Source organism: Oenanthe melanoleuca, chromosome Z, assembly GCF_029582105.1.
Source record: "Oenanthe melanoleuca isolate GR-GAL-2019-014 chromosome Z, OMel1.0, whole genome shotgun sequence".
Lineage (NCBI taxonomy): Eukaryota > Metazoa > Chordata > Aves > Passeriformes > Muscicapidae > Oenanthe > Oenanthe melanoleuca.
The window spans coordinates 31,123,998-31,139,389 of NC_079362.1; the positions used below are offsets into that span (position 1 = coordinate 31,123,998).

General features: G+C 41.2%; 1 protein-coding gene across 4 annotated transcripts in view; it reads right to left on the reverse strand.

Annotated features, from left to right (window-relative positions):
- Positions 1–489: 489 nt before the first annotated feature.
- Positions 490–15,392, reverse strand: part of GNE (glucosamine (UDP-N-acetyl)-2-epimerase/N-acetylmannosamine kinase) — a 33,676-nt gene continuing 18,773 nt past the window's right edge. For all 4 annotated transcript variants that reach the window (XM_056513019.1, XM_056513021.1, XM_056513017.1 and 1 more), the window contains exons 7-12: positions 9,786–9,996; positions 7,373–7,502; positions 5,365–5,586; positions 4,239–4,421; positions 3,539–3,655; positions 490–2,813 (exon numbers count right to left, since the gene is read on the reverse strand). In XM_056513019.1, the coding sequence (XP_056368994.1) occupies positions 2,578–2,813; positions 3,539–3,655; positions 4,239–4,421; positions 5,365–5,586; positions 7,373–7,502; positions 9,786–9,996 (1,099 nt within the window). In that variant the 3' untranslated portion in view covers positions 490–2,577. The remainder of the gene's footprint in view (positions 2,814–3,538; positions 3,656–4,238; positions 4,422–5,364; positions 5,587–7,372; positions 7,503–9,785; positions 9,997–15,392) is intronic.

The following is a 15,392-nucleotide window of genomic DNA, read 5'->3' on the forward strand; positions in this document are numbered from 1 at the left end:
TTGATGTTGCACGCAGCTCTGCTTGGAGGGCTGGAGGGTGGCATTCTTGCAAGGCTTCTGCAGTTAGGATACCACATGCACTTACCACAGATGCTGCAAAACCAACCAACACTCCACAGGCAATATGAGCAGGTGCTGCCAGTGCAGGTAATGAGAATGCCCTGCTGCTTTAGGCTCTGAAATACTGGTAACAGCTGGGGAGAGATTTTGTTTCTGCATGCTTTTCCCAGTATTGGTTATAGAAGTTGGTTTGCCCTCATTGAGTCCATGATCTTCATGGTATGGGCTACTCTAAAGGACACTGGGCCAGCATCAAGTAAGCACATTACTGCAGATACTCTGTGAACATCTGTTTCCTCCTTCTGGGACTGGATACAACTGGGGGCTAATGTCCATAAAATCTCTGGTCCAAAGTAACTTCAGGTTTGAAGTACCTGAAGGTGAAAGGATGCCTCTGAACACAGAAAGGAGAGACAAACAAAACCACTATTACGCTATTAAATATGATTTTTTATTCTTTCTGATTTTACAAACCACTTGTACATATGCAGCAAGTTCTTGGCCAATTGACAGAGAAAAAGCATTTTCAAAATAATTTGAAGAATCTTTTTCTTAAAATGACTAGAAGTTAAAGCTGTAAAACTTTTCAACTGTGTTTTAGTCTGTTTTCTTTTCCCTGTGCCTGCACCCTCCCTTCAGCTACTGGAAAAACATTTTGAGTCTGAGATATCAGAAATACACAGCTTCAGGAGTCTGGAAAGCAAAAGCCTGGTCCCACTTATAGCTAGGCATTCCAGCCAGGCATTCCTTGTGATGGCAGAGGATGGAAAGATCAAAGGGCAGGCCTCCTCACTTTTAGAACCTCAGTACTCCTGATCTAAACTACTGTCACTGCAGAGAAATGCCAGTTTCTCCTGCTCATAGAGCTAATGCTCTGGTATTGAAGGTAATGGGAATCATCAAGTAAACCAAGATGTGTAGGAAAAGGAACTAAAACTCCTTGATTAAATAAAGCCTAGTATAACTTGACAAACAGTTGAGAAACAATTATTTGCCAAGTCTGAGAAAACTATGGTGTAGAGGTTGTGTGATTGTTCTTGGAGACATCAGGAGGGAGATCTGGTGGTGTTCCTGAAATCTGCTCCAAAGATGTGAGTTACCAGTAGGCATTCCTTGTGGAAGAGAGGGTGAAGACAGTCTGTATAGATTGTATCCCAGAGTTAGCGAGCGTACTTGGAGCTATTCAGTCCAAGTTCATTGTACAGCACAGGGCAATGGTACAGAAGATTGTTACAATTGGAGAAGTTCAAGTGTGGAAATAGCCCCTGTACTAACACATTACTGGACTTCTGAGAATATCAGTGGTTGAGTCAGATGTCAAAATAGGTCATGAAATTCAGGACAGGATAGTCTTGTGACTGTTCCTCCAGAGCTATCTTTCTGGATTAGTTGATAGATTGGTTGGGTTTTTGATTTCTCCAGCATCTTGAAAATATGCTAAAAAAGCAGCTGGATAAAGACAGCACTATATATCAAGGACTCATTAAAGAAATACAAACAACAGTTTACTTAGGCAAGCCTTCACTGGTATTTGACGTACTTTTCTCCTAGCCCTCTGAATGCTCTGAGGGAGAGGATAAGGGTCAGATATGACTTTCCATCCTGAAAGCTGATGGTGAAAGCAGGACAATAATAGTGTACCTGCAGCCACCCAAATGGCTGAGGAGATGCACCATGGCACACTGCAGTGAAAGGTAGATTTTTTTATGATCAGCTGTGCCATGTAGCTGAATTTCAGCTAACTGGCTACCGAAGAATAAGCAGACCCCCTCTCTGAAAGTAGTGGATTAAGTCTCTTGAGAAATTTCCCAAGATTAAAATTCAATTTTCTATTGGCCATAGCCAGAAGACAAAGATGCTCACTGCTATACTTACGAGTTTGTTTGGATTCCTCTGCAGGCTATAAACTTACTAAACTGTAGATTTTTTTCCTTCATATGCAAAGCTTCTAAAATGGGACTCTACCCTTTAGAGATGATGTAATAAACAAACCTGGTTGCCTCTACCAAATCCTTCATGAAAAGGAAATTCTAGATGTAGCCTTTTTTATTACAGAGGCACTCACTTCCACCCACTGAAATTACTACATGCTACTGGTGATTACATCATCTTTACTTTGTGGGTGGAATCCTGGAAACTGAAAAGCTGGTAAACTTCTCATTTCACATAAGTGGGAAATGAGATATGGATCCCCAAGAGTTATAATAGTTTTACATACCGTACACATTATCCCCATACTGCAAGAGATTCTCAAAATAATTCAGCCATACTCAAAAGTAATGTATAGGCTTACCAACAGAAGTGCTTAAAAAACCAGAATTGCACATTACTTCCAATGAAGTCAGCTGAAATTTAGGAAAAATACAAAAAGATAATATGTCAATTAGGAAATGCTGAAGTAGTCACTAACTGCTTGGTACTACTCTGATTCATTAGCTGCTCTCATCAAAGAAAAATTTGGGAGAAAGTATTCCCTCCACCCATTAGGAATTTGAATAGTCCAATTCTCTAATTCTTCTAGTATATTCTACGTGTAGTATAATCCAGTACCAGGCTAGCAGCTCCAAGAAGAGCAGGATCTGCTAGGTTTGAGACCACTACATCCACTGTTTTAACAGAGGCCAGTGCCTGCCGATTTATCACATCTTTGACAGCATTAACATAATGGTTAGCTAGAACTCCAGAAAGGATCACAAGAGAGGGGTTCACGGTGTGTAGAATGTTCACAACGCCAAGGCCCAGAGCAGTCCCAGCTGAAAAGATCAAGTAAAAAGAAACTGAGTGGAATACTCAGAGCAGTTCTGGCATCAGTAATTGAAACAGTTCTATTCGCAGCAAGTAACACTGGAAAGTCAGTAAATTGTTTTGTTCCACAGAGTTTTATGTTATCAGGTAATACATGCCTGCTATTAACTTTTCTTTTGAAAGTAAAAAAGGCAAAATAGTATTTTTGCACAATAATGCATTATTCAACATTATGGATGTGAAAAGACAAAATGAGGCATTAAGCATGCTTGTAAGCAAAGAGAAAATAACATCACTCTACACCTTAGTTACCACTATGTGTGAGGGAGGACTATGCTTAAAACTAGTAAACTGGTAAAATACCCCATGTAAAGCAACACATAATATTAATTGCCTTTGTTACTTCAGACAAGCCATTCACTTGCCTACAATGAAATGTCCCAGAATTTTTCAATATAACAATGTTGAGACTTCACTTTTTAAAAAAATTGATCTTTGCAGACCTTTTAATCTTCTTCTTTTTTTTTTTTTTTTAATTGGAACTAATACTTTTAACACTTCTGCTGACATTTTCTCCAACATTTATATTTAAAATTTCATTACCATTAGCAATTTCTATATTGAGAGGGCCTCAATGGCTGCAGGCTGTTTGTAGTGTTACAGTGCACTACCATTTCTGTACCCCCTAAAATACAATCATGGAAATGTTTCACCCTCTGGGCTATGTTCTCACCTGTTCTGAGAACGCTCTCTGCTTTTGTATTCCCAAGTTTAGCTGCTTGAATAAGATGTGCAGCACTAACAATCTCCTCTTCCTTCATTGACATTCCTTCTACTAAAAGCAGATCGTCTGAAAATGAGAGAAAGCCAAGAACAAAACATGATAATGTGGCAAGTCAGAGGGTGAAAAAATAGGTAATTAATGTCTTTTCATCTCTTTTACTTGTATACTGAATTCTGAACAATCTGTCCAACCCTGAGTTTAGCTGAAGCAATCATATCCATATTATTCAGGAAACTACTTGCAGAAGCAGGGAATCAAACTCAAACAGTTGGGAGTGTGGTAATTCATTAGTCTTGTTCGACCCAAAAATAAATAAAATATAAATATTCTCAAATTTATTTAAGACTGAGAAGTTTCTGCTGAAAGATAATCACTGTGAAACCAAACATCACAGAATTCCTGTCAGATTAGTTTACACCAAGCTTAAAAAGAAGAGACAAGCTGTGCTTCTGGAAATTCTGAGACCAGTGGTTCCAAATGTTCCTTGCCACTGAGAAAGACCTGCACTAATGCAGGCTGCCTGTACACCTGTTCTTGTCTTCTCCTTGAAAAAGAAGGCAGGTTTATTTTTTCTTAATACCTTATTTGAAAATTTCTTCCTATGCTGCAGTTTAGTAAGTGTGTTTTCAAAACCAGAGTAAATACATACCATCATGCAGTTTCTTAGCTTCTCTCTGTAATGCTATTCCTGAGGCATATGCCTCTATACATCCTTGGCTGCCACACAGGCACTCTGGTCCATCTAAGGATACAACAATGTGCCCAAGCTCAGCAGCACAGAAAGAACTGCCATGGATTAATTCATGTTGATGAACGATTCCACCTCCAATTCCTGCAAAGATATTAAGACTTCTATTGTTTAAAATAAAAGACAAAAACACCCCCTTGCTTTCCAACAGTTTTTAAAGGCCTTAGTTCTGCAAGACACTGGTACTTGCTTATTCTGATATAGACAAGATAAAGTAATTTGCATCAGTGATCATCTACACTAGAAACCAAGAATTACTAGTTGTTAAAGAACCCTTGTCTATTTGACACACCTAATGCACAAGCTCATAGTTCCCTCCTATTCATATATGGATCAAAATGGTATATAATGCTTGGGGCTTTTTTAAGTCTATGTATGGTACTGAACTATGACAGATCTTTTAAGCTTGTGAGTCATGCTCTTTATGCAGAAAACTATCCAAGTGGCCTTAAAATTCTGTACTTCAGAGAAGTCCTAATGCTGCACTTAAGACAGTCAAACCTGTGTGTTAAAAGCTCAAGACACATAAATGTGCAGGCCTCTGCTGCCCCTTCCCAAACTGGCGGTAGATTCATCAGCTAGTTCTTACTGCCACCACCTAAAGGACTACATACTTAACAAATGAGAAAAGTTACCTCACAGTTGCATTTAAGATTTAAGCATACTTTTTTATATTCAGTTCCTTATCTTCTAGATACATATTCTGACCTGACTTGTATTTCTGGAGTTCAAAGAGAATAAAGCTACGAAACTGAAAAAATGCAAAATTATTCCAGTTGAAGTTGCTCAGATATTCCTTGCCTATGTAGCAGTACCAGAACCTCTTTCATCAAAAAGTTTAAAATATGGAAGTGGTTTTATTTGTCTAAATAAATTAAAAAGCACCCTAAACCAAACAAATAGTGTAGCAAAATAATTTTTGGTTTTCCAGGGATAGTGGTAATTGTTTATGCCTATAGAACACCTGAGCCTCTAAGTGATGGACTGGTGCTGGACTTTGGGTTTCACTGAACTACGACATACCCACCTGTACCAGTAATCAGTGTTACAAAATTTTCTATTCCTTTTCCATGACCAAATTTCCTCTCTGCTAGAGCAGCACAGTTTCCATCATTGTCCACCCAGACTGGCAGGTGCAAAGCATCAGATATAGGAGTCCTAAGATCCACAGAGCTCCACTCCTGAATGAGTTTTGTAGAGTGAAGCACAATTCCTTCTCGAGGGTTTACCCGTCCACCTGTGGAAATACCTAAGTCCCAGAAATACAGGAGAGAAAAACGAAAACTAAGTCTGTGTAACAGATTTTAAGTAAAAATATATTTTTCTTTTTCTAATGACAAGATTTTTCCCCCTAGTACTAGGCTTTGAAGCAGAGCATGAAAGTAAAAATTTTTGAAGTATTACTGGCAGTTCAACTTTTGACATGTAAAGATCACAAAATCATGGAATAGTTCGGGTTGAAAGGGACCTCTGGAGATCATCTAGTCCAGCTTCTCTGCTAAAGAAGGTTCACCTACAGCAAGTGGCACAGGATTCTGTCCATGTGGTTTTTGAGTACCTCCAGAGAAGACGACTCCACAACCTCTCCAGGCAGTGTGTTTCAGTGCTCAGTCACCCTCAAAGTAAAGAAGATAATTCATAGAATGCCATGCCTCTAATCACAATGCACCAAGTATCTTAAAGCTTACTAGATGGGTAGTGGTTAATATTAGTCAGAGAGTTAATATTCTTACTTCAGGCAAGATTGCAGCAAATCACTGTTTCTTGTTAGTGATGTACAAAAGACATAGCAGCAAAAATAAATTATTCAAGCCCTGGAACACTGTTAGTGTCCAGAAGTCTGCTGTAACTCCCAAGATTTAGAATGACTAAAAATAATTACTAGACCTAGAGTAGTGATTTTTACCTAAAAACACACTGTTTTTGTGAAAGACCAAAACTGTGTTCAGAGGTTTGTCTACTGAACAGAGTAGGCCAGTAACAGGCTCTATTAGCCAACCTAGTTTTCCCGAGCTTGAGAGGGCTCCTGAGTTGGTAGAGTCTCTCAGGAACACTGAAAAGTAGGTCTCTATTCTGGAGGTGTTGAGCTCTATACAATAAAGTTTGAACATTTTATTGTACAGAGCTTACATAAGTGATGTACATATAAAGATGGTTCCAGGGTTAACACTGTAATGGAAAGCAGCCATAAAAGCTCTAAAACATGCAGCTGAATTGAACATCAAAGGTGTAAGAAAGCTCTGATTTGAAGGGCTAACGTTTCTCCTTACAGCTTTATGTACTTAAGGTTGTTTTTGAACAATACATGTTCAAGTTAACTTTTCTTTTTAGTGTGTAATTCAGGTAAGTTTTCTTCCTGAACAAACTACTTTTCTTTAGGAACATTTCTCAGCTAAAATGAAGATTCTATGTCCTTCTTAAAAATCCAGAACACATTAATCAACATCTTCATAAATAACTAATATCTAAGGCCAAATCTCCTGGTCACCATTAAACTGAAGAAATCCTGTCTGATACAAGCACAGTTTAACACAGAACCGTACTGCAAGTGAATTAGAGGTCAGCAGAAGGGCTGCTTTTGTCTCTGTTAGCTACAAATTTACTCCTAACTTTCTAGCCTTTTTAGTCTGCCTTGGTGTACCTGAAAATTCTGCTCCACAGTTGTTCCTAGCTGTAAAGAAAGGCTTACAGACAGCAGAGAAAACATCACTCAGCTGCAGTTGTTTCAAGAGCTGTTTTGAGCATCTGATTCACAAGGCCAAGACAGCAGAGAGCTTCAAATCCAGAGAACTACATAAACATATTTTAGATACAGTTTACTGTAATTTGACAGATTGTTTTAATGGTTGTTACAAACTGGAGAAACTTCAGTCTTTATAGTCAGCTTCTCACTTTCAGCCACTTAAAAAAGTTTGTTTTTTAAGAATACGTAAGAAAGTATATGAGATCATTTTAGAAAGGCGTTTTAAATTAATGAGTAGTGATTTAATTTCATGTTGGAAAAAAATAAATGTAAAAAGTATTTGTTAACTTACCTACTCCCAGAATTCTGCAGTTTACATTTACTGCCTCTGATGCAGCCTCTACACACATCTTTAGAATTAATGCTAGTCTGTCTTCATAGGTTTTAGGGTTGAGCTGGGTATACTTCTTAACTATTTCACCCTAGAAATTAAAAACAACAAAACATGCCCCAGAGAAATGTATGTCATGATGAAATGTCCCTTCCATTTAAATTACAGGTCAATTTGAAAATAGAGAGCCAAAACTTATCTCTTTAAAAATTATACAGATACTATCCTTTAGATCTTGGGCCTGCAGGTAAGGTTCTTGACAGCTCTGGGGGACAAGTCTGTAAGATTAGGCATTACATTCTGCTTCTGTAATCAATCTCCCATCTCAAATTAAATACACATTTTAAGGAACACATAGCTCATATGAGGAAGTATCACCAGAGCTGCTGCAACTGTTGTTCAGCATAAATCATGATAGAGCAATGCACTTAAGCTCAACACTGAAGTGTTAAAAAAAGAGAAGAGGGTAACAATTGCTAAAAAGGACAGAAAACCCACAGTGCTTCAAAAACAAAATCTTTCCAATCTGACTCCATGAAAGGCTTTTGTAGTCTCACAGACAATGCCATTTCACCAAAAAATGGAGAATCAGACAGAGAGAAATGCTAGAAAGTTCAAGGCAAAATTTACTATCAGAAATATCTTTTAAACAATTACATTTCTGAGTCACTTGCAGTATCTCTGGAGTACCATCAAGTGAGATATATCACAGAATAGTTTGGCTTCAAAGGGACCTCAAAGACCATCCAGCTCCAACCCCCTGGGAAGGAACATTGATCCAAACCAGGTTGCTCAGAGCTCCATCCAACCTGGCCTTGAACACTTCCAGGGATGCGGCATCCCAGACTCCTCTGGACAACCTGTTCCAGTGCCTCCCCACCCTCATAAAAGAGAATTTCTTCCTAATATCTAATCTAAACCCACCCTCTTTCAGGCTCAAGGCATTCCCCCTTGTAAATACTTTGGACAGGGTGAGGAGGGGCCATGAAGATTATTTTCAACCCTACTTGCCATGCAGTGGTCATGAAAGTACTAATGATGCGTGCTTGGAATCTACGGGTACTAAGGAACTGATCTTAATTCAACGTTTATATTGCAGGATTACAGCAGGAGACTGCTGAAGGTATCCTGCCAAACAGTGTCATTATCTGTATTAAATCCCCTGTATCTAAGTGAACTGCACTGAATTAATGCAACTGAGCAAAGAGGAATAACAAAGACAGCCTATAAACAACATGGCTGAGTCACTGCTGCCAAAGAACTTGGAAAATTCCAAACTAACAATTGCTTTGAGTATTGGGTCCCACCATCTGAGCATCACATGAGCAATTTCATGGATTTAAGATGCTTAGTTTCTTTTTAATTTTTAGTTTGGAGCATCAGAGAACTTATTTTAGAAGACGACGCTGCAGCAAATATTATCAGAAGCCATAACAACTTCTAAAAGGAATTTTTGAAATCTCCCTTTTTTGTGAAAATAAAATTAAATCTCATATTCTGCCACTGACTGTTAAATGCTTACATCTGTCGTGTAAATTTTATTATGAAAGTCTGATTGTTTTCCCTCTGATTTCCTAGCATTTCAATTTTCATAAATGTCACTTTGAGCTCTGTAAAGTGGGCAGAATTTTTTTAAATTTTTTTCCAGGTTGTGTTGACTCATAGGAAAAAATGTGGTGTCAATTTTGCTCCTAAAAATACTACACTTTTAAAAGCTGTATTTAAGACCTTGAGGATCTGTCAGATGTCTTTTAAATGAATGTGAAAATTCTGGACTGTATCAGGTCACTCTATATAATTCTTCATACTTCTGCAGGCTCCTTATTTTGGGTGCCTAATTATGGGCAACTATTATTGAACTGATCTACTTATCTGCAAATACGGAGTGTAACTGTAGGAGTAATTGTCCAATGCTGTTGAGAATAAAAGCCAAAGCTTCTCATCATGAGTTTTATTCACATCTTTGAAATGCTGCAGAGTTCAGTAAATTGATTTGCTACATGCTGGCTATTGCTCAGAATGGTCTTGTGAACCCATTACATGGCACTGTAAGGCAGTGGGGAAGCAAAAAGTCTGCTATTGGAGCCTTCCATGTTCTGCTTGACAAGTCTGTAGTCAACCCACAAAGAAGCAGCTACAACCTTGCACCAGAAAATTGGCATTGCTAGTTTAACACCAGTCTTAGAAGAGCAAACCAGTAGGGCAAGTTCTATTATGACTGTATGAGAGGCAGCAAAGAAGGGGAGAACTACCCTTTATCCCTCAACTAAAGTCAATAGACTGCTTTGTTTAGGAGCTCTTTTGCATCACAAGCCCATATCCACAAAGCCCAGTGGAGTTTGCAGAATATCTAGAAGCACAACAGAATATTTACCTTCATACTGACAATTGCTACTCGGAGATTTGTTCCACCTAGATCCACTGCCAGAGCACTCTGTGTCTCTAGAATATGGTCAATATCTTGAGAGATATTATCTTTCACAGGAGGAAAACAGAATTTCTTTTGCAACGGTTCTTTGAGGTCAATAGATTTAAGGAACTTCAAAATCCTTGGAACGGCATTACCATCTCCATATATTTTTGAGCTATAATACAAAAAAGAATTCATGTAATTGGAAATAACACTGCAATTTATAAAGTTCTTGGTATGACAGAAGAGTGTAACAGTGTCATTGCAATATAACGATCTGTTACTCTGCCTGCAGCTCACACTATGAAAGTCAGCTGAAATATGATACATAATGACAGTAGTTTAAAGAACACACAAAGATCTTTCAAGTCTGGCACCACTCCATTTTGGAACATGAAACTGGAAAGTAGAAAACTGAAAATTAATTCTGCCAAAACCCCTGTAAAATTAAGTTTAATGAAGGGACCCACACCAGAAATAAAAATATAGACAGTTTATGTATGAGCTGAAAATCAAATAAGGTGTACTTATCACAAAGATGCCAACTATGTAATAATAAACTGTATGTACATTCATGTCAGTTTTCAACATGTCTGTTTCTAAAATATCATACATGGTGTCATATACTTGGTATTAAAGAATTCAGTTTTATTGCTCTGTTTAGATTCTTAAGAAATAACCTTTTTATTCTTGTCCTTAGTTGAACAAATATTATCTATCAAAGTTTATAAGAACTTACGTGCTAGAGAAATGAGGGTCAATACTCATTAGAGCTGAGGAAAAGCACCTTGCCAGAATTCTGCCTTTCCCTGGAAGCTTGCACTCAGGACTCTACATACCAGGAGGTCAAATCAGCTATCTAGTATTGTGTCACAGAAGCAAAGAATAGCTTGAGTTGGAAGTGACCTCTGGAGATCATCTATGCCAACTTCCCTCCCAAGGCAGGGTCATGTTGAGCAGGTAACAAAGGAACTCATCCAGGTGGGATTTTAATGTCTCCAGGGAGGCAGACTCCACAGCATACCTGGGCAGTCTGTGCCTGTGGTCTGCCAACCTCAACGTAAAGCTCTTCTTCATGTTGAGGTGTAACTTGTGTTTTGGTTTATGGCCACCAACCCTTGGCCTGGTGCTGTGCACCACTGAGAAGTCTGGCACCATCATCTGGCACATGCCTTGGAGACACTTTTATGTATTGAAGAGATCCTCCCTCTCACTTGTGTCTGTTCTTGTCTAGACAGGGCCTGCTTCCACATTATCTCTCTCTCTCCTCAGAAGTGGGCTCAAGAGCCCAAATAACAGAATTACAGAATAAACTAGGCTGGAAAAGACCTTTGACATGATCTAGTCCGACCTGTGACCTAACATTACTGGCTAACCATGACACTGAGTGCCTCATCAAGTCTTTTTTCAAACACCTCCAGGGACAGCAACTCAACCAACTCCCTGGGTGGCCCATTCCAATGTCGAACCACTCTTTCTATGAAGAATTTTTTCTAATATCTAGCCTAAACTTCCCCTGGCAAAGCTTGAGGCTGTGTCCTCTCATCCTGCCACTGGTCGTCTGGGAGAAGAGGACAACCCCTACCTGGCTATAGCCTCCTTTCATGGAGTTGTACAGAGTGACAAGGTCCCTCCAAGCTTCCTTTTCTCCAGGCCAAACAACTCCTGCTCCCTCAGCCATTCCTCATAGGCCTGTATTCCAGGCCCTTCACCAGCTTTGTTGCCCTTCTCTGTATGAATTCAAGCGTCTCAAGGTCCTTCCTAAACTGAGGTGCCCAGAACTGGACACAGCACTCAAGGTGTGGCCTCACCAGTGCTGAGTGAAGGGGAAGAACGACCTCCCTGCTCCTGCTGGACTCACTATTCCTGACATGGGCCAGGATGCCACTGGCCTTCTTGGCCACCTGGGCACAATGCTAGCTCACTTTCAATCACCTGTTGAGCAGTAACCCCAGGTCCCTTTCCCCTGGGCACTCTCCAGCCACTCTGTCCCAGCCTGTAGTGCTGCAGGGGTTGTTGTAACTCAAGTCTAGGATCTGGCACTTGGACTTGTTAAAACTCATATTTTCGGACTTGGCCCATCTATCCAGCCTGTCCAGGTTCCTTTGCAGAGCCCTCCAAGAAATTGACACTCACTCCCAGCTTGGTGTTATCTGCAAATTTACTGATGGTGGACTGGATCCCCTCAACCAGATCACCAATAAAAATATTGAACAGAACTGGCCCAGCACAGACCCCTGGGGGACACCACTGGTGACTGATGCCCCATCTGGATGCAGCACCATTCACCACTCTCTGGGCCCGGCCATCCAGCCAGTTCCTAACCCAGCACAGAGTGCTCCTGTCCAATCCAGGGGCTGCGGCTTTTCCAGGAGTGTGCTGAGGTCCAGGTACACAACATCCACAGCCTTTCCTACATCCACCAGGTGGGTGTCACCTGGTCATAAAGGGAGATCAGGTTGGTCAGGCAGCACCTGCCCCTCTTCAATCTCTGCTGGCTGGGTCTGATCCCTGGCCATCCTGTAGGTGCTGTGTGACCACACTCAAGATGATCTGTGCCATAATCTTGCCAGGCACTGAGGTCAGGCTGTCAGGCCTGTAGTGTTCTGGATCTTCCTTCCTGCCCTTCTTGTGGGTGAGTGTCACACTGGCCAACCTCCAGTCATCTGGGACCTGCCCAGTGACTGTTGGTAAATGATGGAGAGCTGCTTTGCAAGCTCATCTGCCAGCTCCCTCCGGATCCCATCCAGTCCCATAGACCTGTGAACATCTAAGTGGCTCAGCAGGTCTCTGACCGCTGCCTCCTGAATTGTATGGGGGCTACTTTGCTCCCTGCTCCCGTCCACCAGCTCAGGAGGACAGTCCAGAGGACTGTCTTTCTGTTGAAAATTGAGGGAAAGGTGTTAAGTATCTCTAACTTTTCCTCATCTAATAATGAACGGAGATTATCCTTGACCTTCCTTTAGTCATTAACATATGTATAAAAGTATTTTTTATTATTCTTCACAGAAGTGGCCAGATTAAGTTTTAATTGGGCTTTTGCCTCCCTACTTTTTTTCTACACGACCTAGCCACATCCTTAAACATTTCCTAAGTTATCTTCCCCTCTTTCCAAAGGTGATACATCGTCTTTTTCCTCCTTAGTTCCTTCAGAACTTCTTTTTCATCCAGGCTAGTCATCTTCCCCAACACCTCATCTTTTGGCACATAGGGACAGCCTGTTTGCCTTCAAGATTACTTTCTTGAAGTACATTCATCCTTCCTGGACCCCTTTGTTTTTAAGGGCTGCTTCCCAAGGATCTTTCCCAATCAGCTTCTTGAATGGGTAAAAGTCTGCCCTCCAGAAGTCCAGTGTGGAAGTTTTGGTGATGCCCCTCCTTGTTTCACCAATTATTGAGAATTCTATGATTTCATGATCACTATATCCCACATGGCCCCAACCACCGCATCTCCCACCAGCCCTTCTCTCTTGCCCTTTTTGAAGATGGGAGTATCATTGGCTTGGCATCTCTCCCATTCTGTGATTTTTGAAAGGTAACAGAGACTGGCTTAGCAACATTTGCCAGCTCCCTCAGCACACATGGGTATGCCCCATCAGGCCTGTAGACTTATGGGTGCTTCATCTGCCTCTAACCCAACCCTCTACAAACAAGTCTTCTCTTCTCCATCCTTTTTCTCTTGCCTCTGAGGTACTGGATTCCTGTGGGCTCTTGTCAGCAGTAAAGACAAGCACAGAAGCATTCAACAATCCTACCTTCTCTATCTTTCATCACCAGGACACCCATATGGTCCAGCAGACTGAATTCCAAGTCGGCTTTGGCCTTCCTTCTCACACCCCTGCATTTTCTGACAATGTTCCTTTAGTCCTCCCATGTGGCCTGGCCGTTTTTCCACATCCCATACATTTCTTTCTTCTGTTTGAGTTTTACTAGAATCTCATCTACTTAGGTCCCCAGCCCTCTTTGCCTGATTTCTGGATCACAGGGATGCACTGGTCTTCAGGTCAGAGGAAGAGATACTTGAATACTGACCAGTATTCTCTGGACACTCTCCTCATCTGGAGTCCTGACCCATCAGATTCCTCCAAATGGGTCCTTGAAGAGTCAAAATTAGCTCTTTGCAAGTTTAGGGTTCTAATCCTGCTTGCTGTTTTGCTTACCCAGTGTGGGATTATGAGTTTCTAATGGTCACTGCAGCCAATGCCGTCCTCAACATCTTTAACCAGTGTTTGTTAGTACAAGGTCCAGAACACACCTTTCTTCACTGGCTCCTCCACCATTGCACCAAAATTATCTTCACTGATCTGCAGGAACTTCCTGAACTGTGTGTGCCAAGCTGTGTTGTCACTCTTATGAAATATCAGGTACAAGTCTCCTAGGAGAAGCAGGGCCTGCAACTGTGTGGCTATTTCAGTTGCCCACACAAAGCCTCATTAACTTCCTCTTCCTCATCAGGTGGCCTCTGGTAAATAGCCACAACAGTGTCACCCATATTAGCCTGTCCCTTAATTCTCTGCCATAAACTCTCAACTTGTTCATCTGTCCCTAAGTAAAGCTTGACACATTCCAATTGCTCTCTCACACAAAGAACAACTCCACTACATTGCTTTTCTGACCTGTCCTCTCTAAAAAATACATAGCCACTCATGACAACGTTCCAGGTATGTCACCATAATTCCAATGAGCTCACAGCTCTGCAACCTCACAATGATTTCTAGTTTTAGATTATCTTGTTTATACCACTTGTGGTGTGCATTGGTATATAGACACTTCACAGAAGATCAAGCAACAAGGTTGCTTAAAGGGGAGTTAAGAGTCATAAACACCAGAGTCATAAAAATACTTGATGTGTTTTGCCCTATGATCCTGTCCTGCAGTGATCTATAATGTTATTGCATTCCCCATCTATCAGTGCCCAAAAATCGTTACTGTCTCTTCAAGACCCCGCAGCTGGGGACCTTGTGCGTGTGTGGTAGGTGGGGGGGTGACTGCAGGCATTTTTAAAATTGCCTTGCCCTGGCAGTTTCCTGCCTTTTGCTGCGTGATGTTTATTTTGTGGGCTGTTTCATCTTTGTTTTGGCAGAGGGTTTTTTCCCTTCCCTTTCTGGGTTGTCTTTTAATTTCTTTTACCCCTTGTCTCAGAGGAACTCCAGCTGGTGTTTCTGGGATGTCCTGGGGCAAGGTCCACAGATGCCCTCCTGCTCTCGCAGGGAGGGACAGACCCTGTCCAAGTCCGAGTTGTGCCAGGAGAGAAAACTATGGGAGTAGAGCCTCTCCCTTTTGTGGCAGCCTCGGATTTGCTGTATTTTGCAGTTAGGAACTGTTTCAAAGTGTTTGCAAGGTCTGCTGGCAGCAAAAAAGCCATGGAGTTCCTGGGGTCGGGCACCCTGATCCAGCATTCATGAACTGGTTCTTTCCCTCCACCCTACCCCATAGCCATGGTGCAGGGCATGGCAGCAGTGCCAGCAGAGCCCACAGACAGCAGGAGGAAGCAGAAGCAGCATCATGGACTCCACATGAACCAGCAACTATCGATCTGCCTCCAGAACTGCTCTGCAGTTCTCCAGCCTCC